At 45.8% G+C, this 25,636-nt stretch overlaps 1 protein-coding gene across 1 annotated transcript in view; it reads right to left on the reverse strand.

Moving 5' to 3' along the window:
- The window catches only part of Dock5 (dedicator of cytokinesis 5), a 178,461-nt gene that overhangs the window by 52,077 nt on the left and 100,748 nt on the right, over nucleotides 1-25,636 (reverse strand). The window contains exons 12-25 of the mRNA XM_055609624.1: nucleotides 22,585-22,727; nucleotides 19,334-19,459; nucleotides 16,282-16,406; nucleotides 15,139-15,237; nucleotides 13,495-13,567; nucleotides 12,582-12,685; nucleotides 11,432-11,615; nucleotides 8,344-8,441; nucleotides 8,005-8,094; nucleotides 6,623-6,723; nucleotides 3,730-3,864; nucleotides 1,480-1,591; nucleotides 1,028-1,098; nucleotides 398-504 (exon numbers count right to left, since the gene is read on the reverse strand). Coding sequence (XP_055465599.1) covers nucleotides 398-504; nucleotides 1,028-1,098; nucleotides 1,480-1,591; nucleotides 3,730-3,864; nucleotides 6,623-6,723; nucleotides 8,005-8,094; nucleotides 8,344-8,441; nucleotides 11,432-11,615; nucleotides 12,582-12,685; nucleotides 13,495-13,567; nucleotides 15,139-15,237; nucleotides 16,282-16,406; nucleotides 19,334-19,459; nucleotides 22,585-22,727 — 1,568 coding nt within the window. The remainder of the gene's footprint in view (nucleotides 1-397; nucleotides 505-1,027; nucleotides 1,099-1,479; nucleotides 1,592-3,729; nucleotides 3,865-6,622; nucleotides 6,724-8,004; nucleotides 8,095-8,343; nucleotides 8,442-11,431; nucleotides 11,616-12,581; nucleotides 12,686-13,494; nucleotides 13,568-15,138; nucleotides 15,238-16,281; nucleotides 16,407-19,333; nucleotides 19,460-22,584; nucleotides 22,728-25,636) is intronic.

The raw sequence follows: 25,636 nt of genomic DNA on the forward strand, positions 1-25,636 counted from the left end.
GAAAACAAAAAACCGGCAGGTTAAGTGCTGACAGTCACAGATGTCAGCCTGGCCTGGGAGAGGCTGTGGAATCTTCTGTTCTTAACAATTCATTTATAAAATTTCATCAATAAGCTCACAATTAATGCCTTATTTCATTTCTTGGTCTTTTGTGAAGACAATAAATATCACACAGATCTGCTGCAAACACACTGTCGTATTCAATTTAAACAGAGGCTTCACTTGTTAGAACGAACTAACCTAATCTGAGCCAGGAAGACCAGAGAACAGAAATACCAGATTCGGGACAACTCGCCATAACACCACAGTAAGCCACTCTGGCACACGTGTGCTCGAATGGTGAGCGGAAGGTGTCTGACCTCTTCTCCAAATGGCACAGGTTCTGAGGCAGACTCACCTGCCTGCTGGAAGAGGCTGCTCTCCACTATCTTGGTCATGCAGTTTAGTTTCTGCCGGACCAACTGGTTGTCGGGAATGCTTTGAATGAACTTGCAGAAGAGCACGCTGGAAGAGAAGCCACATGGTTAGTCCGTTCACTTGGCCAAGCTGAAGGCATCTTTACCGGATTCTCTGCTCTGGGAGCACTGAGCAGGAGGAGTGGACCCGGAAACTCACAGATGACCTAAGGCCTGACCTGAGAGTGTCTCTGGGGCTACATTCCCGTACCCTAGAGGATTCTGCCTCGGGACTTTGCCCCTGGGACACCCAGCACACCCACACTTGCCGTCACTTTCCAGACCTGTCTGCTGCTTCAGCTTCTGTAAAACGCCTTTTCTAGCCATCTCCTCTCTAAAATCCTTTGCCTTCTGGGGCTACCTTCCTTTGCACAGCTTCTTTTCCCTCAGAGTGCAAAGTCTGTCCCAGGGGCCCACTTTGTGTGTTCTTTTGTCTTTTCCACGAACTGAGCACAAGCAGGTGTTCCTTCCCGTAGCACTTGTTAGAACAAAGGCAAATGCAGCGTCCAGGCCCGCCTACCACCGGGCTGCTCCTGTTACTTTCAAGTCACAAACGGTATTCTGCTTCTCACCTGAGCTCCATGGGATCAAACACCAGTTTGACGTCATTAATGATGCTGGGAAGGTACTTCAAGGCTGCCCCCTGTAAGGAGCGCAGAGGCAGTCAGTGCCAAGAAAGACTAAATCAAAATACACCGCTGTGCCCCAGGAACAAAGGGCAGGACTTAGGTTTAAATAGGGAACTGGAAGCAAGTGCCCTTATGCCAAGAGATGCTGGCGTTATTGGGATGTGGACATATTTACTTTAATTGTGGGTTTGGCTTCAGTAGTGCTGCGGCTAGAACCCGGGACCTCACGCATGCTGAGCAAGCACTCTACCATAGAGCCACAGCCTCATACCCTTTTTCTCTACTTCTGCCCATCCTACTAAGCTTCTCCAGCTCTTCGTGAGCATACTTCACGTATGTCCCCGCTACCAGGTCACATCTTCATGAGGGGTCACCCACAAGGTTGCCAGGCTGACCTTGATCTTGACCGCTTCTTCTAGAGGCCTGTCCATCAACGTGTTGAAAGCAAGAAACAACTGGCGGATCGAGTTGTTGAATTCGTCTCCATCTTCACTCTGACCATAAAATCTAAGGAGAAAAAGAAAACGGACAGTAGACTTGTGGTCTCAAAAAGCGACACTAGAGGTCAGTGCCTTGCTGGTCACGGTCTCTAAACTGTGCAGAGACATCTCATGGGGACACCCCAGGACAAATAGATTGAAAAGACCAACAAAAGCAGAGTGGCCATTTGTAGGTGAAGTCCGAACACAGGGCCTATAGCCGGCAAACCAGGTTAACAGCTGGAGCTGTCTGAAGGGCCCAAGCCTGGAGATGCACTTGGCCCTGGTAGTTTGTGGGCACCACTGGCAGAGGAAAAGCAGTAGAAAGTCACTGTGTGGATGTAGCAGGTGAGCTGGGCATGGCTGCCTTCCTCAGCCCATGAGCCAGAACAAGAGGCTCAGGCTTCCTGAGCACACATCTCTGGCGTCTGGATCAGCCTTGAGCGTTCTCTTCTGGCGTCCCTCCTGTTTCCTGCCTTTCCACTTTCTCACAGCATGGAGCCTCGATCTGAGCTGAGGCCAGAAGCACAGTGGAGAAGCTCCCCAACCTAGCCTACAAATTCCAGCTGCCACCGGCTTTCTCCACTGTACCTCCCAGGCTGTGACTGCCCTGCTCCACTGCAGGCACCTTGAGTGTTACTGACAATTACTTGCACTGATTAAAGCATTCTGATTGCATGTGCCCTCAACTCACCAGTTGGTTGTTTTTACCTAAGTACACACTAGAAGGTCTCTGGCTAGTTTTCCCCAAACACAGACAGCTCAATGAGCAGAACGTGCGCTCTGTCACCGATGGCAACTCCACCAAGTACTCAAGAGGAGGTATAACCGATTCAGAATATATGAACATGCTCAAGCATGTATGTACTTGTAGATACATGAAGAAATTGTATAAAATTACCTTTGGCCTATGTGCATGAGGTATATGGAAAACAGGAGAACTCTGTTTTTAGATTCTAGCTCCACCCATAAGGTATCTTATTATATTCCAAAATCCTCCCCAGATCTGAAACCTGAAATCGCTTCTGGTTCTCAACACCTCAGTTAAGGAATACAGTAATCAAGGAGTGTGAGCTCCATGGAGAACGTGATTCAACCAGATGATAACTGGCAGCTCTCAATGCACCCATTTGGCAGAATTAGAAAAAGAACTTGAGGTGGGGAAATGGCTCAGTGGATGAGAGCACCTGCTGGGTAAGCACGAAGACCCAAGTTCAGATCCCCAGAACCCATGTAATAAGCCAGCCTTGGCCAGATGAGCCTGTAACTCTGCCACTGGGGTTTGGGGGGAAAGGAGAGTCAGGAGGATCACTAGGGCTTGCCAAAAACTGGTGAGCTCCAGGCTCGCTGAGATCCTGTCAAAAGGGAAGATGGCAGAAGGTGAAAGAAAGGGTCACTCAATGTCCTTTGGGTTCCATATATGTGCCTGGCTGCACATGCATATAAAAACACATCACACACACAAACACACACACACACACACACACGAAGATCTCTTTGGAGTTAATCCCAAAAGCACCTCAAAACCAACCAAAAATGGAACACACTTCATCTTTCTGCTCAGTTTTCAATGGCTCTTCTTTCGGCCAAGGCCATCACTGCCCACTGCAACCTCAAGGTTGTCTGGAGTCCTTCGCTTTCTATCACTGCCCCATCGAGTTCCACAACATTCAACTATCTCTTCCTCCAGAATCAACCCACCATTTTCATCTCAGTCAGCCTGAGTGTCTCACCCTGGAGCAGCCTATCAGGAAGCCGATTGCTTTCTACACAGAAAATGAGATGGTCATTTAGAAGCCAGAGTTCATTATTTCCCAGTGCTGCCACCACACTTGGATTAGACCCAAGCTCCTGGCTTGCCATAAGACTGTCTAACTCTCTCTAAAAGCCATCATCACCAACCAAGACCTCTGGGGTAAGAAGCATATTGAGCCGTTTATACCCATGCGTCCTGGTGTCATTACTGCTTTAGAAGTCTCTGTATACTGAAGGACTTCATGTGGACCTTCTTCAGGGCTCTCATAATCCACCTCTACCTTCACCCCCCAAGACCTGAAGTTTGGTTATTCCATGACCAACCAATCGCTCACAAAGTGAATACAAACGAGCATGTAGAACAAGGGGATCTAGGCGAGTGCCAGCAGCATCCCATCGTGGGACCATTACCTCAAGTAGAGCACCCGAGACTGGATGAGGAATCGAAACAGGTACTTCAAGGATTTCAGAGCAGCAAAGAGCAATTCCGTCTTGCTAGGGTCGTCAGCATTAGCCACGTAAAAGTTCAGTACCTTGGAGAGTTTCCTGAAAAGGGTAAGAAAGCAATGTTGTCATAGGCAACGTGGGGCTTGGGTTATGCAGCACAGAAAGGGTCACAAAGCTCCGCTTTCAAGTACACCCTCCTGAATGTGCCCTAACTGGGCAAACCAACTGCTATTCTGTTTTCGCATCTGTCTAACTTGAATATTTCTCTTCTTCTTGGAAACCCTGGGAAAATTAATAGTTAATTCCCCAAGGTGCAAGCATCCCTTAGTGGAACTGAGAAGAAGGATCAGGAGATGATGGAGCTAGGGAGAGGGCTCAGTGATTAGAGCACTTGTTATGTGAGCAGCAGGCATAAGAACTGGGGTTTGGATTCCCAGCACCCAAGTAAGTGCCAGGCACCTCTTTTGGAGTCACCTGGGATCCAGCGCTGGGAAAGCAGAGATTGGGGATCCTGGAATCTAGCCATCTAACTAAACAGGCGCAGTGACCCAGAACTGACATCAACCTTGGGCCTCCAAATGCACCGTGCCCATACACATGCATACAGACACACCACACACACAAGCACACGAAAAGCAGAAAAAAGGATCAAAGGGTTGAAGGGATTTGCCTTATGGGAGTATTTCTTTTCCTAGCAGGTACAGGAGACATCTTCTGATGCCCTGTGATGGACACATGACACCTGCCTGTGGCAGTTGCCTAAGCTAATTGCTTCCAGCCTGCTTCAACCCTATGAAGACTTCACTGATGAGAAAAGTGGACTCACTATGACTCTTATCATCTGTTGTTCTGAACATGCCAATAGGCAAACATCTTCTGGGATTTCATGTAGTTTTACATTTTATTATGATTTGGGTATGTACATATATGTGCTTGCACATACATTTGGAGGCAAAAGGCCAACCACAGATGTTGTTCTTCACAGCACTGTCCATGCTTTTTTGAGACACAGTCTCATTGACTCTAAAGTCACAGTTTTGATTAGGCTGGCTGGCCAGCGAACCCCAGAAATCTGCCTATCTCTGCCTCCCAAGCACGGGGAGGGTGAACGTGCACCTTAATGGTCTTCCTCACTTAGGTTCTGGGGATTGAACTCTGGTCCTCAGCCTTGAGCAAACAGTTTATGGACTGAGCTGTCTCCCAGTACCATGGTACTAGGGTAACTTGGATTTTTAAGGGCACCTATATTTCAATTTTGTTTTATAAAATCATCTCTCTCTCTTTCTCCCCGCCACCTCTCTGTCTCCTCTCTCCTCCCTCCCTACCATCTCTCTCTTCCTCTCTCTCTCTCTCATTAGCCCCAAATCTGAAAGAAACATGTAGAATTAATCAAGTGGTGCAGATAAACCTGGCAGGCAAGAGAGGGCTAACAGGCCACTCCTGGGCAGGCCTGTGCCTGACCTTGAACTCCTAATCAGCCTTCTCTATGTGCTGAGTTACACTCTTACAACCTTGCCTACTAAAAACTTCCTTAGGAGATAGGTGGGAAAGTGAGAAACTGTAATCCTAGCTCTCCGGAGGCAGAGACAGGAGAATCAGGAATTCAGGTTTGCCCAAGGGTCTGGTTCAGCTCAGTGTAATCAGTCTCTATAATGGATTTTCTCAGTTGCTGCTGCTGACCCCTTGGAAAGCCAAGGGGCTGCATGGAACTATGCCAAATGCTGGTGTGTGTGCTGCCTTCTCGACCCATGAGGCATTCACTGATTATAAGGCTAGCTGGTGAATATGTTGTGTAACACCATCTTTGCATTAGTTGTGTTTCTGTCTCTTCATGATTGTGGGCTTAGGAAAAAACCCCGGAAGCAATGATTTGATCTGATCCATTAGAGAGCATTTCAACATGACCTGGCATGAGCCACTGTCCAGAGGACAGTTAACCAATCCCAGCCACATTCCTGTCATGATTCAGTCCCATCTGTCATTGAGAGCTGAGCACCACAGGGAGAAACAGAGCGAACACAAGTTGGTTCCTCTAGTCAGCAAGCCACACATTGCACAGAAAGCCTGCTCTTTGCAGAAGGTTAAAACTACTGACTCCTAGTAAAGGAAAAATAAACCAAATAACCTAATGTCTGATAAGCAATCAGCTTCCCAAATTACTGTGGGGTAGGCCTTGCTTTTGCCTAGTTCATTGTTGGACCCTTTGGTGCTTCATGTCCATCTCATTCAGAAAATCCTGAAGTTTTGTCATCTGTGTGGGAATTTGGTGCCTGTCTTCATCTCCCCATTGCATGTCCTTGGGTTTTGTCTTTTCGGTTTTGTGTGTATACATGCATTTGCACGTGTGTTTACATACAGAATGGGGTGAGCGCATTATGTATTGAAGCCAAAGGTCTACATCACATGTTTCCATAGCCACATAGCCAGTCCCCACTTTCATTTTTTGAGACAGTTTGTCTCTGGAGCTCACGGATTCAATGTAACTAGCCAGGCAGCAAACCTCAGGGATCCTCCTGTCTCCACCTCTCCAGGGCACGGATCACAGGTATGCACCACCATGCCTGGCTTTTTACTTTCGTCCCAGCGATCAAACTAAGCAAGCACTTTCCTGAGTGCATCATCTCCCCAGCCCGCACCCTGGGGCTTTAAGAAATGCATCCTTATCCTGAAGGAAAGGACTTAGTCGAACACCTTGTCCCACTGAGACATTATTCAAAGGGCCTCGTTCCACAAAGATGCTTAAACCATAGCCCCGCCCATAAGCCACACTGACTGCATGAAGGCTCCTCTTTGCTTCTCAAGTGTCCAGCCCCAGAAACAACCCCAGCAACACACAGGTCTCCAGAGACATACTTACACATGCGCCAGGGTGGCACTGAAGTGCTTGTAAATGTAGGTTTCGAGGACAGGGTTAAAATGCTGAAACTTGATGTCTCCTATCAGCGAAATGATGAACACCTGCCGAAGGTGGCCAGCATTAACAGCAGCAATGAACGGCCCAGACGCTCTGCCCCTGACCTCTAGGCCCTTTTCTGTCTTGATCATTTTTGCAGCATTTCTATTCTACTGTTCAAACTGACGTTAAGTCTTAGGGCGTACATTTAACATAGAGAGGTTTTATGTGTCTAGCATACTGCTGTGGGTAAACTGATCCACACCGTCACCATGGGAAGCTAGTGTCTCAAAGGAGTGCCCTCTGCCCACAGGTGACTTAAGTCACAGAAGAAGACAGGAGAGGAGGAAGGAAGAGAGAGAAAGGGGTTTGTGGGAATTACAAACGCACACAACTTCCTATGAGATTTTCCACCCTGAGTATGAGTACCCCATGAACTTCCAAGTTTGGTCTCCTCGTTTCTTCCCTCTGTGGTGCCTAATGTCTATGGGGTGCGTACCTACAGGTAACCACAGAACACAAAGGATGAACTTGTACAAAGAAAGGGGGCACTACGGATTGCCATATATGCCCAGAGCCAGACACACTGTCCAGGTGGGATTCATCTGCACGGTCTCTAGACAGCCTCTTAAATCTGACCATGACGAGGTTCACTTCACAATGACAGCCTTGTCTGTCTCCATCTTCCAGCATTAGCTTTGATGCCCTGACCCCTGCTGAACTGTCCAGTTTCCACAGGCTGGTAAATATCACACATCTACAATCTACCTACCTCTGCAGGTCCAATCCTCAGGTAAAACCCTGCCTAGGCTTGGCTTAGATGTGTCTCCCCCCCCCCCCCAAGCCTTTCCCAGATTCCCATCATCACATATCACTGTTCTAATTTCAGCTGTCAGAATAGGTGTCAGCCCTGTGTGACAAACCTGTCAGCTAGGCTGCTACATAAGAACAGAAGGTCACTAAGATTCATCTCTAACTGGTGAATGCAGCCTCCCCAACATGGCAGGACAAGGACATACATATTTCTTTATCAAGGGCTCCTCCTGGGCTTTAGCCAGAGAGTTGTAAAGGAAGTTAAAGTGTCTGCTGACCTCTAATGTAATTAAACCCACTGTTTTCCCTAAGGACAAAGTGAAAGTATGTCAGGAAGGTGAGATCAATAGAGTTTAGCGCTTGGAAGAGAAGTCTTTAGTTCCTAATTTGACTTCTGATACCTGGGCTATCAGAATATCAGTATCAGAATACTCAGAGAGATGTATATGAGTAATTCTGCTTGATGATATTTATGGCACTTTAGAAATGAGCTGCCAAAGAATAAACACTGGCCAATCTGAGAAGCAGCTTACCAGCGCGTCAAACACAAGGAAGTCGTATGTTTCATCGTCTGACATTTCCATCATTATGTTGAAAAGCGCATCTAGCGTATCCTGCAAAAACTGAAGGCCAGACAAGCAGAAAGGTTATTTCATTTTTAACCTGCTACATGTTATGGAAAAAAAAAAGGTGGGGGGTGACATTGGCTTCTATAGAATAGATGTGAATGAAAGCCAGGCGGTGGTGGCCCCCGCCTTTAATCTCAGCACTTGGGAGGCAGAGGCAGGCACATCTCTGTGAGTTCGAGGCCGGCCTGGTCTACAGAGTAGACCCAGTGCGGCAGACCTGTGGCTACAGACATAGAGGCATACCTTAACGATCTCTCCTCCATCCACCTCCATTAGCTTCTTCAGGTTGTGTTTAATGTTCTGAGAGTTGGAACGCCAGTTCAGTAAGCCTAGCAGGTCCACTGGGAAGAACAAACACAAACCACAGACGTTAGAAGATGCGGCTCCGGCGTTTTCCAGAAAAGGGAAGTGCTGCTAGGCTGGGGAGATGGCTCAGGGGGTAAAAGTGAGTGCCACATAAGTATGAAGATCCGAATTCAGATTTCTAACCCCCCCCCACACACACACCAATGCTCCTATAGTGAGACACTATAGGAGACACCGATTTATGCCGTAGCGAACGAGAGACCCTATCTCAAACAAGAATGGAAAGTGAGGGCTTTCCGAGGTTGTTCTCAGACCCACACGTGTGCAACGAGGCACACGCCTGCCTGTGTGCATGTGAACACACACACACACACACACACATTTAAAAGTTAACCGCTCTTAATAGTAGCTAATTTAACATGCAGTGGTGGCACACGCCTTTAATCCCAGCACTGAGGAGGCAGAGGCGGGCAGAGCTCTGAGTTCAAGGCCAGCCTGGCCTACAAAGTGGGTTCCAGGACAGCCAGGGTTACAGAGAAACCCTGTCTTGAGAAACAACAACAACAAAGTAGCTGAAGAAGTATCACGGGGGTTACTGTAATTTAATATTATTTTTCATATAAATCAGAGAAAACCTTGTGATCCTCCTTAGTCCCTTAAAAGAGAGGAAAAAAAAATCAGACACTAATCCACAAGAGCATAAAATGATTGACTAAAACCCGTGTTTCTTAGATGATGATATCATCACTGTAAAAGTAAATTTAGAAAACACTCCTGACCTACCTCCTGCCTGGTGGATATCCGTGTCTGGGCAGATTCGGAGGAAGGGTGAGCATATAGACCTATCAGTACACTTTGACATCACAACTGCACTGTAGGGATTTTTTTCCCCCCAGAGGAGAAAAGCAGGCATCATGACCCTAAGTCACTTGCTTTAGGTCACATGACTACTGAGTAGCAGCAGGAGAGGGTTTGACTAGTTGGATCTGATTTTACTCATGGCAGGTAACAAAAGCAGGAAAAAATGGGTTTAATGATTAGACATCCCCCAGGATAACTCGCTCCAGGTGCGCACATAACTTTTAAAACTCTGAAATCCAAAGTGTTTCTAGCTCCCGAATTTCAGATCAGGGAGATTCAACGTGTACTATTTTGCTACTTTTCCTTCAAAGATGTGGAATCCAAGTCACGGGGAAGTCACGGCGGAGCTGGGACTGACGGAGGCAATCTAGCTCCAACCAGCTTCCAGTCAGTGAAACCAAAATCGGAACCACATGTAGAGAATAAGAAGTTCACCATGCCATTAGCTATGTATTCACTAGCCACATACATTTCACTATTTAATTAAACCCTACAATTTAAATGGATTCCAACCGCCACCCATTTGGGCTGTTTCCAGTGTGTCCACACTGTAAATATCAGAAAACATTCTCATACGTATGTGCCGACGCGCACCTCACTGATGCCAAGTTCAATTTCTAGGGGTTAAGCTCAGCCTCTGTGAATACCGCACCTGTAATGTAGCCCTCTATCAGGAATTTGTTATAGTCATCCACGTGTTGTCCCTGTGCCCCAACCCCCTGCAGCAAGCCCCAAAGATAGCTTATAAGACTGGCACAAGTCTGTTGTATCTCCTAGGAACCTAAGAACGCATTCTGCCTTAATTGAGTTCATCTTCCCATGTAGATCAGCTCTGAACTTCATTCTGTTGGGTCCAGCCAAGACTCTAAAGTAAAACAGCATCCTTATTCTCTAGCCAGCCAGGATTTGTCAAAACCAATCCAGTACGGACTCCTTCTAAGTAGCAACCAGGATGTGAGTCCTGGGTGTACCTTCTCTCTGCGATGTACTCCCCCAAGACAACCTCCTGTTCTCCTGCTCCCACCTGAATCACCCTCCCGCTCACAGGCCCTGATGAGAGGGACCTGCTAGGGTAAGATCCCTGGGCAGTAAATCCTGGGCTCACTAGTCAGCAGCGATCCTTCCATGTGGCCCAGGTTACATGAGTAACAGCTGCAGCTGTCAAATGCCACATTAAATACAAGAGGTTCAAACTGATGCCAAAGGTTTGATGAGAAACAACATGGAGCCGAGTTTAAAGTATGCTGCTGATTCCCTGGACAATTCCTGGTTTATTGGAGCAATGGAAGAGGGGAGACTAGGAAGAAGAGGAACTCTGCTGGACGTGGGGGCTCATTCCTGTAAGCACAGCATGTGGGAAGCTGAGACAGGAGGATTACCACTATTTCTAGGCCAGTCTGGGCTATATAGGGAGAACTTACGTCAAAATATGTAACGGAAATAAGCAAGAGAAAGAATCCTGACATCAATCCATGCTCTCAGCCATCCCTGTTTTGGCACGGAACTGATAACAGCCATAATCTGCCCCTTATTACTGACTGTTCCTGCACCATCTACTAGAAAAACCAAACGAGACCCCCAGCATTACGTCTGAAGCCTTGAAGGAACGTAACCTGAGAGTTTGGAATTTCACCTGTTTGCGAATGCGCTTAGGTTTTATGATACGAAAAAGCATTTGTGACATCTGATCATTTTAACTGTCAACTTGACAGGATCTAGAGTCCCCCAGGAGACCAACCTCTGGGCCGTCTGAGAGAGTTTCTAGGTTGTTGCTAATGGAGATGGGGAGCCCCACTTAAAATGTGGGCAGTGTCACTGCACAGGGTCCCCGGCTGATTAGAAAGGAGAGACGGAGCCAAACACCAGCATCCATCGCGTTTTTGCTTCATCACTGTGACTGGTGTCATGCTCTTGGGTCATCCCCTACCGTGATGAGCTGAGCCCGTGCATTAGGAGCCAAAATAAACTTTCCTTATTCAAACTGCTTTTGTCAAGCACTTGGAGAAGTAAGGAACATCACTGGATGAGCAGAGGGCAGAATCCATCTGCCATGCATCCTGTCTCAGAAGACCTGGTGCCACAGGGCCTGGCATTATGAGTCTAACCAAGGAGACAAGGAGGACCAGAGCAGGGCTATCCGTGTCCATGCGATCCCTGCACCTACCGTTCTGGGTGAGCTTTGTGGAGCAAATGAGGGTGGCAATCTGAAAACTGTCCTTCGTGCTGTCTTTGCTGGGTGTGAAGACGGATGGGTTTTTGGATGCTTGGAGTTCTTTTTCTTCCATCTCTGCTTTGGTCCCAGGGAGGGTCAGGTAGTATTTAGCATCCTCCATTTTCTTATTATCACCCTGAAAGGGAAGCAAGTTAGAAAAACTAGAAGCTGCACAACATCTCTCACATGCTAGTAAGAAATAGCCTCCCCTAGAAAAGCATGGTCGTTCTTAGCAGATGTGTGAATTTATCAAATTACATTCATCGCCCCCTATGATTCAGACATCATCTTCCTACGGAATTTGTGGCAAAAATAGCTTTATCATGGAATAATAATGGAGTAAGTTGTGAGCTAGAAACGAGAATATCCTATTCTCTGCCAGAAGCAAATACATGCATTACAGAATAAGGTTGAGTATGATTCTATTGAACTCATAAATGGTCACGTGTATACTTCATTGTGTCAATGGAGGAAGATCCTGAAAGGACTCAAGACTAGAGCGATGCTAAGGAAAGAGAACGCTCACTGGTAGGCACAACTCAGACAAGCTGCCAACCATGCAGCAGCTGCCTTCTACCAGGTATTGCTAGGGAAATGATATCGCCCAGTATGCACTCTAAACTCTGAAATCTCAGGAGGTTCAGGGCTCAGAACAGTGTGTAGGACATGGACACAAACCAGGAAAAGCAGCCGCGCCCAGACAGCAAAGAAATGGTGCATGGGTCACAGTAAATAAAAACCGTATCCTATCATACCCTGCTAGGTCCCTGCCAGGTTCCTGCCAGGCACAGCCCTGCACTGTCTGTCATTCGGATGACGGACAGCAGAATCAAGGGCTCTGCCCTTTACTAATCAGGACCAAGGCACACCACACCCTCTGTCCCACAGCGAGATGCTCCTGGAACACTCAATAATCATGCCATTCTCTCTCCCACAAGAGAGGCACAATCTGGAGCCCTCCAGACTTTGAAGTGCATACTCATGTAACTCTCAATGGATTTCTGAAGTTTATACACGTAAATCCAAAAGGAGCCCGAAAAACCACGTCCAAAGGGAACAGGTGTGACCGAGCCATTCTGCGGTCTGGTTCTCTGAGCATCACCTTATACACCACCAGATCATGCCTCCCATCCTGCAGGGTGGTGCCGTCGGTGTTCATCAGTTTCACGAAGGCCACCCCAAAAGCTCGCTCTGATTTATCTCTGGCTGAAAAGACAGAAATACATGCCTGAGCCGTGTGGGCCAACCACAGGAAGTGATGGCGACGGCAGTTAATTTCACATTAGCTCTGGGGTGTGATGTTCAACCATAGGATAAGCACAGGTCAGCAGTAAGCTTGTCTGTGTCGCACCTACCCCCAAACTGCGAACGCCTGCTATTTCACATATGGGCTGTTTTCTATTCTGTCTGCTCACTGAGACCACAGTCTACTGACTCGTCCACACCAATCTCAGCCCTGTGGATCAATGCCATGCCGAACGTATCGGCACCGTCTGATCCCTTTCTCTCTCCGTGCTCTGTTTCTATCCAAGGCATGCTCAACACATCTGTTTACCTCTGTGAGCCCCATCCTTCTAGCTTCACGCCTTTCCATCCAACACTTTCTCCATACCGTAGGAAGGAGAACTCAATTCAAACTCATTCATAGCAAAACCCCTACTTCAACCCCTTTAAGGAAGCTGGATGTATGACTCGTACTCGTAACTCCAGCTACTTGGGGAACTGAGGCAGGAAGAATGCAAGCTTGAGACCACACTGGACTGGTTATCTCAAGACCCTGTCCCAAAGATAACCAGCAACTAAAGTATAGGGCTGGGGGTGTACCATAGTGGGAGACCACATAGCTGCCATGCACTAGGCTGTGGGTTCAATCCCAGCATTCAGAAAAAACAAAACAAACTAACAAACAAACAAACAAGAAACCACCATCCTATTTCCCTGATACCTATGACTTCTGCACATTTTTTTTTTAAATGGAAACGGACCACAGCACCTCCCCCTCCCCCAATACTTACATTCTTGGGATGACCTGTGTCGGAAGGTAAACCTTAGGTGGCAGCGCGTCACCTCCTCTATAGCAATGAAGACCTGCGAAAAGGGGAGGAGCGGGAGGGCAAGGCTCATTTGGAACCGTTCCTCTCAACTCTGACCCAGGACCATGTACACCTTTCCACAATATAGCAGGGTGCCTTGACTCGCCATGCATCTTGCACTGTTCAAATCAGGAGAATTTGCATATCCACTGTTTTCAGCTTTCACCTTTTGCTCAGGGTGATTCTATTAAAAAATCCTCCCTCTTAACTATTTTGAGGGGGGGAAAAAAAAGAGGCTTAGATTTGGCTTTTGTATCTTATCTCAGCACAAGTTCCTTCAGCGTCTGGAGGCTTGCTAGTGGGCCGCCTTCACACAGCCATTCCCAAGCTGAAAGACTCTCAGCAAGGGACCACTCTACTGTTTACTCGTAGTGTCAGAGTTTAGACACAGTATAGGTCCCTTCCAACTGGAAGCCTCATACAGATCCCAGTGGTAACTAGCATCTACAATATCAGGGTGGGGAAGTTTTCTGATAGTAGTACAGGAAGTTACAGGAAAACAGTGTAATAACATTAGTATCTGTGTTACTCAGGGTTCTCTGGCATAACTAAAAACACATTCTGAAGAGCTCACAATGCCTGACTTAAGTAGTTTCAAAAAGCACAACCCAGCACGGAGTGGTGGTGTGTGTCTTTAGTCTCAACTCTCAGCAGTTGAGGCAGAGGCAGAGGCAGAGGCAGGTGGATCTCTGTGAGTTCAAAGCAAGCCTGTACTTTACAGTAATTTCTAGGACAGCAAAAGTTACAGAATAAAAAATTGTCTTTACAAAAAAAAGCACACTATGAATCCGTATGAATGGCACCACAAACAAACAAACAAACAAACAAACAAACTCGGACTACAGAAGAATGTAAAAAAAAATAACTGCTTCTTAACAGATAGGAGGCCGCTTCTATCTGGGTTTTCTTCTTAGAACTCATAGGACCCTGCCAGTGCTGCCAATGAGTGCTGTGCAGCCCACTATTCAGAAGTGACCTGTTTTGGGTTGGCCCCAAGGTGCTCCGGGATCTGTGGAGCCACTTCTCTTCCCTGGGCCTGCCATCCCTTCAGGAAGAGGTCATGACAAGTTGTCTTGCCTAGTTTTAAGGCCATTGTGAGCCCAAGGGATGTGCCAAATCTGAAAGCGACTTTGCAATTCACAAACCCCTTCCTTACACTGAAAAGGCCCAGCACACTTGGGCAGGGGCCAAGAAGAACAACATGTTGGAAGGCTCATGGCAGAGTGCGAACATCTTTGCTCGTCTGCAGCGTCTTGGCAGCACACCGCCTTCTTGCAGCCGCAAGTTTCTCTATTCCAGTCTCCACACATTTGTGAATGAGAATATTCTTCCAGTATGTTGGGCTCCTTAAAAATAGGAGCTCGAAGGACCTCTTACCTTCCGATTCAGCTTTTGAAAAACTATGTTGAGAACTTCATACAATGTATTTTGATTATACCCCACCCTACCTCAACCCCTCTCCTGTTTATCTCTTCCAGATATGGTAAGAAGAAACTGGGATTTAAAGTGTAGACAGGAATCTAAACAACAGTCAACAGCCGGAGGACTTAGAAACAGAGTTCTCACCTTGACTGTCTCATACCAACAAGGTTGCTTGACTTGGTAATACACCACTGACTTGTATTCCGAGACACCTTCGTACCCAGCACCAGGATGAATGGCTTTCTTTGGTTGGAAAGACACAATTAGGAGACAATACTAGGTCATGAAAAATACAGCAACAGGAAATGTCAAAAATCCAACTGAGAATCAGAGGCGTGGTGGGTCTGAGAAGAGCCTAGCAGCACTCATCCACACTGCGCTGGGGGACTTCACGTGACAGCAGGTACACTCCACACTGGGCACGCAGTCATCCCACGTGACATCAGCAAACGCCTCCTCGGTCCCCTCAGCCCCAAGGACTACATGCCGTGACCTGCAGGGTTTTTACTAACATGCACGCTTTTCTGCTCTTAAAGAAACATAATGGTTGAATGACAGAGAGGAAGGACTGCGTATTTGGAGAGTATCATTCCAGGACATCTAGAGAGCTTTCAGGAGCCAAGACTTTGACTTGTACATTCCAAAACAATTAGGTGGAGGCTACTGAGGCCTCCAACCCAAAAACCAGTGCCTCCCGACCCTCTGAAGTCAAGATGTCCTTGCTTGTCTGGCCAGAATTCTGCCATACAAGTTCAAAAGGAGCTCCTTCAGGTAGGTGTTCATTGGCTCCACCTGCTCAGGTGATGGCAGTGCACCTTGCAAGGCCTTTGGGACATCTCTGCCACTGTGATCAAGCTCAGAGTAGCCATACAACATCAAAGAATCTGAGATCCTACAGCTTAAACTAAACGGCCTGCTATACCCCTGCACAGGGGAAATATCAAAATAAATCTAAATGGCTCCAGGAGTTAGAGTGGACACTGAAAGCCACAGGTTTATCAAGTTTTATATATTTTTTCTTTATGAGGAAGCACTGATTTCAGTACCCAGGAGGCAGAGGAAGAGGGGAACACAAGTTTGAGGCAGCCTCAGCTACTTAGTGAGACCCTTTCTTAAAAAAAACAGAAACAAATCACGTATGAACAAAACCCCTGAAAAGAAGAACCTCGCCCCCGATATGGGGAATGTTGACAGTATGTGGGACTGGCAGTCGGCTGCTACCACAAAGCCAGTGTGAAAGAGCAGGTGTGATGGGTGGTGGGATTTGTGGGGGATGCTACTGCATACCTCTAAAAGGTTGCCTTCCTCATCAAACACAGACATGGTCACCTCCACGTTCTTGGGTGTCTTCTTCTTCCCCTTGTCAAACTCCCCGTGGATCAGGGTGACATAAATATCATTTCGCACATCCCCTGTAACAGGACAAGCCTCCTGTGAGTGCCACAGGGAGAGCTCATTTCAAAGCTTCATCATATAACACACAAAAGAGAAGCTAAGTATGAAACGGTCTGGTGGTAGCGATCTATTTATTCCACACAAGTCTTTCCCTGCTCTCTCAGTCTATCTTTCATAACATACCGCCACATCTTCAATGTGCACATCTTGTAAAAATCACCTCTTTAAAAACTAGTGTGTACACAAATACGTATGGACGTGCATGCCGCAGCATGAGTGTGGAGGTGGGAGAGGAACTTTTCTGGAGTCGGTTTTCCCCTTCTACCTTGTTTTTGAGGCAGTAGCTCTCTTGTTCTTTCTACCGCTGCGCTGCACTCACAAGCTTCCAAGCGATTCACCTGTCTCTACCTCTGTCTCTCATCTTGTAGGCGTGTCTGGATCACAGAGATAAGCCACTGCAACAGGCTTCTTTATGTGGGCTCTACAGGTCATCCAGGTTGTAGGGTAAGAGTTTTTATCCACTAAGCCCCCTCAGGGTTCCAATTCTTTTCAATGATAGTTCTTTGTTTCATTTAGGAATACATGTCTGATAGTAAGCATATAATATCATATTTTGCTAGGCTATCCAAGAGTTTTATAATGTCTTCCAGGCTTCTTGATCATACAGCTGGCTGGATGTGAGCATGATTCCCAAGGACACACAACCCAGGAACACCAGCAATACACTCACAGGCACAGGTAGTCGCACTGTGAACACTGAGAAAGGAATAATTGGTCAGAAGAAAAGAACAGCATGATCTAGTTGGGGTGGTAAGAGAATGCAGGGGTCTTGATGAAGGAAGGAGATGGCTAGATGGACTAAAGTCCAAGGGAGTCTTGTGGTAAAGATGGGGACAAAAGATAACTGACAGATGCAAGTCAAGTGAGTACAGGCTATCAGGGGCAGAGTAGGGTTGACAAGGAAAGCCAATCTATTATGGGCTAAACTGGGCCTCCCTTTATTCATATGTTGAAGCCCAATCCTTCAGAATGCCTGTATTTGGAGACAGAACATTTGTTTAAAGGGTAATTAAAGTGAAATTGGGTCATTTTCTAATAGGACCGATGTACTTAGAAAAAAAAAAAAATATGAGAACACAGACTCAGAGGAGAGAAAACGGCTGCCTGCAAGCCTAGGGAGTTTCATCCATGCAGACACCTCGGTCTTGAATATGGAGCCTCCAGAAACATGAAAGAACAAATCTCTACTATCACAGGTGCTTTCCTATGGTGTTTTATCAAGAAAGCCCTCAGCTACCACAACAGGGCCTAAGGACTAGACACTGAAAACTGCCTAGGGAAAACAGAAGGAATCTGCAGGAAGCCCCAGGGAAATGGACCAAAGAGTGGGTGGTATCCCTAGTGAGGAGGGAAGACAACATTCAGAGGAGGGAAGGACCACTCCACAGTGTCAGCCAGGCTGACCTCTAACTTGTGATCCTTATGACTCAGCCTCTACAGTGGTCTGATTACAGGCAGGCAGGCAGACACCACTGGATCAAGCCAGGCAGTGTCTTTTTCTGTTTTCTTTCTTCCTTCCTTTCTTCCACTTCAGTGTTATGAAGGGAGGCCAGGGCCTCATCTATGCTGAACAAGCGCTCCACCACTGAGTGACATCTTGAACCCATGCACTTTTGTACTGTAGAGTTCCTGAAGTGATCTTACTGAGCTCCACAGAACAGCATAAAAACCCCCGCCCTAGATGGAGTTTTAAAGGCCATTTTGGCTCTGGTGTTCTGAGTCAACCCTGCTGATAAAAAGTATTCGAATATTTCTAAGATAAAGCCAACTTGTCTAGAAAACGAATTTCTCTGTTTTCTGATTCCTGTCTTGCCTAACAGTAAGGCTGAGAATATTTTCGACGGTTACTCGTTTGAACAGTAAGACAGTTGGGTGTGGTAGCGCATGGCTGTCGTTCTAAGCAACCAGATGGGGCAGAGAGCTTGCTTCAAGTTGCAAGTCAGCCTGGCCTCATTGGCAGACCCTTTCTCGAAAACAAAACTAAACAATAAAAAAGCAAAAACCTTTCCCCTAAATGCTGGTGAAAACATGTAGTTGGTGAGAACAGCCTGCAGCGGATGAACTTGCTCTTAGGAGAAAAGAAGACACAAGAGCCACCTTTTCTTGAAATGCTGACTTACTTGTTTTGTGAGTATTCATGAAACCGCCCTTCATTGTCATGGTTTGTATGTGTAAAAACCTACTACTAACTTCTTGAAGATGAAAAAAAAAAAAAATCCCAATTACTCTCAAAATAATCTGTTTTCATGCAGTGTACAGCAAGTCGGTTTTCTAGAGCTTTTCAAATGTGATGTGACTGGCTTTCCACAAGCCTCATCAATACCAATTAGTCCATGACTATTAATCAGAATATGTTTCCCTTTGTCTGCTACGGATATTAGAGAATTAAGTGGGTGAGGTCAGTGAACTCATGGGAATGCAACTGCAGGTCACCAAGATGTGGCAACAAGGACGAGAACAGAGCAAGAAAGAGGAATGTGCGGAATGGAATGAGCAATACTCAGTCAGAGTTCAGGGGAATCAGACAGGGGATCTCGCAGAGATGGAGCTGAGCACAGGGGCCAGAGGTGGATAACGACATGAGGAAAAAAGGTGCTCAATGAGGTATTCTCCTGGACAGAAGGCACCGGGCCACCAGTTTGCCACCTGAGAAGGAAGTCATGTTGGGGGAAGCGTCTGTGCAGAAAAGGATGGGAAAGAGCACGCTGAGATAAAGGCCTTTTCGTGGTTCTGCCCATTACGCTTCAACGCCCTATCACCGGTTGCTTGATGCCACTGACCCTAAATGACATCCTCTTAGGAATCCAGATCGCCTCAGCTGTCCAGATACAGCTAATCCTCCTTCAGACACGGAAAAGAAACACAAAACAAGACTAGCGTGTACCTGGCAGGATTATTTCTGGAAAGCCCATTTTCCGAGCTATGGCTGTTGATCTGTCCACCAGGTGTGAAAAGTTCTTCTGAACCTGCGTGAGGTCCCCTGGCAATAACTTTAAGGACACCCAAAGACCTGAAAGGGAAAAAGAGGGAGAAGTTTCCAGTTCTCCGTACAGTCTCTGCAGCATCCACGGGGAAGCTTGCGTGAGAGCAACCAGACACCTCGTGATGGACACGCGGTCCTCCCAGGGTACCATTAATGACGCTTCCTTCAAACTCACAAGAGGACTTACTTGAGAAGTCAGCAGGCTTACAGTGGAGAAGAAAATGAGTGACGATTATCCTACTTGATACCAAATATGTCTGTTCTAAGTCTAACCCTATGTGGCAGCGGTGGCAGACAAGAGACACACATCAATGGAAACTGTGGGATTGCATGTACAACACATGGCACTTTCATAAGTGATGGCAGAGGCAGAGCAAATCATGAATCTCAAGATGGGGCTAGAGAGATGGACCTAGGATTAAGAACTCTTGCTGCTTTTCTAGAGGACCTGACATTGAATCCCAGCATCAGTATTGGGCAGGTCACAATTGTTTGTAACCCCCAAGGAACCTGGTACCCTCTTCTGGCCTTTGTAGGTGCCCATCCATATGACAGATACTCAAACACACATTATATATACACACACACACACACACAAAAAAAAATTAAAAATACCTATCTTTCAAAAACTAATTTTGAAAAATATTTTTCTTGCTACTTAAAACAGAAGCAACTTAATGTCTTCTATTTTAATTAAGGTAAATTGCTAAGATAATAAAGAAATAAACAGGATAAAGAGGGTATTGAAAGGAAAAAAGGGAATAGCTATTAAATGTCTGAAAAGTAGAAGATTTATTTATGTTTACCTTTGGCATGTGAGTGTTTGGCTTGCATGTATGTCTGTGTACCGCACACATACCTGGTGCCCCAGGAGATCAGAAGAGCCATCAGAATCTCCTAGAACTGGAGTTTCAGATGGTGTGAGATGCTGGGAACTGGGAACTGAACCCAGGTCCTTTGCAAGAACAGTAAGTGCTCTAAACTCCTGAGCCATCGCACCAGCCCCAGAATTAATCATTTTTTAAACTGCAGAAACAAATTCTAAAAGCAAAATAATTATCTACATATAAACTGAAAGTTTTGATATGCAAAAAAATGTAAAGCTCTACAAAAGAATCTTGGTGAGGAAGAGCCTCACAAAGAAATATGACATGAATTCACAAACATGGAGAAGCAGAAGTTCACAGATGCTTTGCAAACCAAAATCTGGAAAACTATGTCTTAAAGAAGATAGAAGAATAATTATCTTCCTTAAAAAAATCTGAGACGGGAGACTGGGAAACTCATATGTCTGCTAGGTAATGCAGACTCAAGGTGCTTATCCAAATACACAAGAACCACAGTGTACTTGGCACCCTGCACACAGGGAGGGCATGCAGGACGAACACTCTGAGGCCAAGGACAGGCAACTCAGTACCATACATCTGGCTGAAGCTTGTTCCCACCACTGACCCAGAAGTCCCACCCCTGAGAATTCCTGAGCAGCGGTCCTAAACATGAAGAAAGCTTCCCTACAGAAAGAGTCACAGCAGGGTGGCTTCAATCTACAGTACTGAGCAGCTAATAGATACTTTGGTGCCAACCCAAGGAACTGGACCACAGTCCTACCCCCACCAGACTAGATGTTAAAATGGGGTCACTCTGCTCAAACTTTAAAAGGAAACCAGGCTGTTATCTGAGAGGTCAGGAGACAAAGATAATAGCCAGATGTCTAAACAGGCCCCTGCAAGCCACAGAATGATGCTGCCCTTCTTTCACACCAATTATGTTAAAAATAATCTGACTGGTTTCCTTAATGGCTGCAACCAACTGCTTTTTCCTACTTCCTTCCTTCTTTCTTTCCTACCTTTCTTTTCTTCTCTCTCTAAACCCAAGCTCTCCTGCTAAGCCTGTCAGAAAACTAATCCTACTTTATGGAATGAAGTATTGCTCAACTGTCAAAGAGAAACAAAACCCAATCAAAATATTAATTAAATTTGATAAAAATTTGGCTCTGAGCATTTTTAACACTAGAATGTTATACAACCACACAAACACACACACACACAAAAGATATTTGTGGTGAACAAAAAGACCTTTGAAAAGGGCTTGTTCTGTTCAGTAGCAAGAAAAGAATGGCACTGTTTCCCATTTTGTTCCAAAAACGAAATCATATGTAAACAGTAATCTCATTAGTGTAAGAATGTTCTACTCTAATCAAAATTATATTTTTAAGTTACAAGATCTGAAAAGCAGGGAGTGGGGAGATGGCTACGAATGTAAAGCTTTCGCTGTGCAAGCCTGAAAGACTTGAGTTTAGACCCCCAGCAAACCACCGGCAGGCAAGAAGGCCAACCTGTACTTCCAGTATTCAAAAGGCGAAGATGGAATTTCCAGATTAAGCTAGATAGATAGACTAGCTGAGACAGTGAGACTCAGGTCTCCATAAGCATTCTCCACGTGTCCACTCATATGTAAACACACACACACACACACACACACACACAAACATGCAAAAAGGAGGGGAGGATTAGTTATTTGTCTTCAGATTATTTATTGCCTATATCTCTTTCTGCCTGAATAACTGTGACCATGTGAGAAACCAAGCATCCTGAAAAATGGTGTTTTCCCGATTGCCTTCACTGTAAAGAACAGTTATAGGGTGGTGAGAAGACGTGACGCCACCGAGGACATCTTTCAAGTCTGGCTGCCATCTTGGCATTTGACTTTTAATGTTCTAACAACTACTTTTCCTTAATGCTTGGATTAGAAACATTTTCACAGATTTTTCTCTTAGCCGAAGCTATCAAAAGACAGATCACATGGAGGTTCCGGAGAAAATCTAAAAGCTTTGCAAGGTAGTGTCTAAGTTCATTTTAACCCATAATGAGTTTCTATTGCTTCTGTCTCCTTCTAGTTTCAGAAAACAATGGCATGTTTACTTTGAGGTGGCACTGGGAACAGAGGGTAGACGAAGAGACTCATGGGAAAAATGTCTGTCCCACAGAACTTCCTGATCCCATTAGGAAGGGTGAATGTTTGAGGAGGAGATGCCTGAGGAGGGCAGTGTCCAGGGGAATCAGAAGAGAAGGCAAACATGCAGTTCGGGGACTTTGCTTGGGATGGTCCCTCCCTCCCCGGCCAAAGCCCCGTTGCCCAGGGCAGACATGTACCTTGTCCCTTGTGATTCACTTCCTTTGCAGCTATCACTTTATTTAAAACTGAAGTGAGTGGCTCATTCTCTCCAATCACATGTGAGGTTATCAAGGGTGACATGATGAGCTGTCTCTGGCGAATGTAGGTTTCCATGGCAATTCTGGGGAAGACAGGAGAAGTAAGGAGAAAGCCAGAAGTAGAGAAGGTCTCTGATGTGTGCCCTGAGAGCACGGAGGTCTTGTGGGAGCAATCTGGAAAGGTGATTGCAACATCTCACCAGAGGGCTCTGATGTCAAACAGAAATGACAGGAAATCATTATTTTGGGTAAAGTTCCAGCATGGGCCCACAACAGACCAGGCTAAAGTCAACATGGAGGCACTACCACAGTGCCAATGCAGCAGAGGCCAAGTGGAATATATACCTTCCAAGACCACAGCACGGAGAGAGAGAACAGCTTAGCTCCCCCAAAGATGCTGGCTTCGGCCAGTATGCCCACCCCAAAAGGTTATCTACAAACCTGAGCAGAAGCCGACACGCCAGCTAGCTACCTTCTGTCTTCTGTCCCTGCCATAAGAGCACAGTGACTCTGCAGTGAGTAACCTTGTGTTTGCTGTCTGCTTTTGTCTACAAGCCAATCTCCTCTGCTTGGCTCACTAGGACACTTACTCTGTTTTATGGCACCCAGTGTTGCCCAATCCTACATCATAACAATGAAAAGTAAGGCCAGCTAAGTAAACTGCTGAAATTTTGTCCCTGGCACTTTCTTCCCTTCATTCTTCCATTGAATGTGCCTGTGTGTGTGTGTGTGTGTGTGTGTGTGTGTGTGTGTGTGCGCGCGCGCGCATCATACACATATTGAGATTATAATTACAATATTTCTTCCATTTTCTCCCTCCAAATCCTCTCATATACCCCTCCATGCTCATTCTCCTTCAAATCCATGGCCTCTTTTTTCACTAAATATTATTGCATGCAATAACTGTATATACATATACATATAATATACATATATATATATATTCCTTCTAACACCCTGTTCAGTCCATATAAGGTTACCTGTATGTTTTTTAAGGCTGGCCATTTGGCACTAGAGAAACTACCTGTGGCCCCCAGTTTTCCTCAGCTCCCTTTAGTTCTTTGGTGTTGTCCTTGTTCAGCATGTTCAGGTAGTTTTGCTGATGAGGCCTTAGGGGCCATCTCATGTAACTACGAGGAGACACAGTCTCACAGCAAACACCCCAATTCTCTCGCTCTCACAGTCTTTCCACCTCCTCTTCTTAAACATATTGTGGAAATGACATGGCAAATAAAAAGGTGGGAGTCTGAAACAAGTATTAAACAGCTGAAGTTCAGGGTAATGATCAAGGACAAGTTAAATAGTAAAAGTTAGGGGCAATGTTCAAACTCTTAGATTTGGCTGCTGGGATGGGACTGAAGGAGGAGCCAAAGGACAGGAGATCTGGCTCCTGGCTCCAGCTCCACCTGACAGCGTACTCTGCCGGATGCTATGCCCTTCTGAGGCCCACATCCTCGTGACCGTTTGTTACACGGATACAGTATGTGTGGAGGACAACTGGGAAGCCGTTTTGAGACATTCAATGACATTAAATTCAGGATTGCAATGGCCAATCAGCAAAAGAGATCCAGTTGAATTAGCCTATCAGGTGAGGTCCACAAAGGTGAGAGGTCAAAGGGCCAAACATAATCCCGATTCTCTTAAAGCTGCCATCACCAATGCAATATCATCCTGTTGCCATACAATAGTCTTTAGCCTTCTCTGCCTACCAGGCTGCTTTCTTTGTGTACATCCTTTTATCTGATGATAAGACACACTGCAACACGGGCTCTTATTGGGCAGCTGGCTCCTTTGGATGAATTTCCCCAGGTGGACTAACAGAATTCACATATATAAGCCACTGCAGCTTAGAAAAGAACAAGGATAGGGGAACATGAACATCACTAATACAGGGGCTATTTGCTGTCCACTGGGTGGTAGTCAAATCAGGGCTGGGCTCCTTGGGGACCTTAATGGAAGCATGTGCTATTCTGCAGTGGGACCATCTCAGAGTTCACTGCCACCACATGGATAGTGGTCCAGAAGTTGGGCAGAGGCAAGACACTGAAGGAGAAGACTATCAAAAAGCTGAATACGAAGAAAGGAATTTTTCAGATATGTTTTCTTTGTGAATGCAGATCTTGATATGGTTATATTTATGAGAAAAAGTAGTAGTATTTGTGGATATGAAAGTTATATGTGTACATGTTATGTTTATGATATTTGTCTGTCTCTATAGAAAATGTTTGTTTGTTTGTTTGTTTGTTTTTAGGCAATGTCATACTATGCTTCATAGGCTGACTTTATATTCATAATCCTCCTGCCTCAGCTTTCTAAGTAACTGGGATTACAGGCATACACCACTGGGACAAACTATTTTATTCAATATATTTTATCTGATTAATATATTATATTTAATACATGTATAAATTCAATTCCATATATTGATGATTAATTAAATTTATCTAATATCTATGTGTAAACATACTTATGTATGTCACATAACACACACTGAAATGAACCACATTTCAGTCACCTATGAGAAGCCACATACTTGATGGTGGTCCCCGAGTGACACTGCAGCTACCTTACTTTATAGACATATACCCTATTATGTTGACACAAAGATACAAGTTGCCTAAAGATAAATTTCCCAGACCATGCCCCCTCATTAAGCGACACATACTGTGTGCGTGCATTTATGTGCGTGCATATATGTACAGGGCAGTATTTCACGATACCCAAGTTTTCAGGTAATTCCTATCAAGCAGCAAATATTTGGGTGGTACATCCTCCATAGAACCTAAAACTTAAGGCATAACATTTTTAGTTGTGCATTTTAATGTGTTTTGTATGGATTCGTGTGTGGTTGTGAGTGGTGTGTACCAGGTCACAGGTCACTCACGTGAAGGTCAGAGCACAACCTGTGTGGGTCAGTTCTCTCCTTCCACCATGGCGGGACCTGGGGACTGAACTGAGCTGCCCAGTGGCAGGTGCCTTTTCCTGCTGAGCG

Source organism: Psammomys obesus, unplaced genomic scaffold (genome assembly GCF_907164565.1).
Source record: "Psammomys obesus unplaced genomic scaffold, mPsaObe1.curated_primary_1811, whole genome shotgun sequence".
Lineage (NCBI taxonomy): Eukaryota > Metazoa > Chordata > Mammalia > Rodentia > Muridae > Psammomys > Psammomys obesus.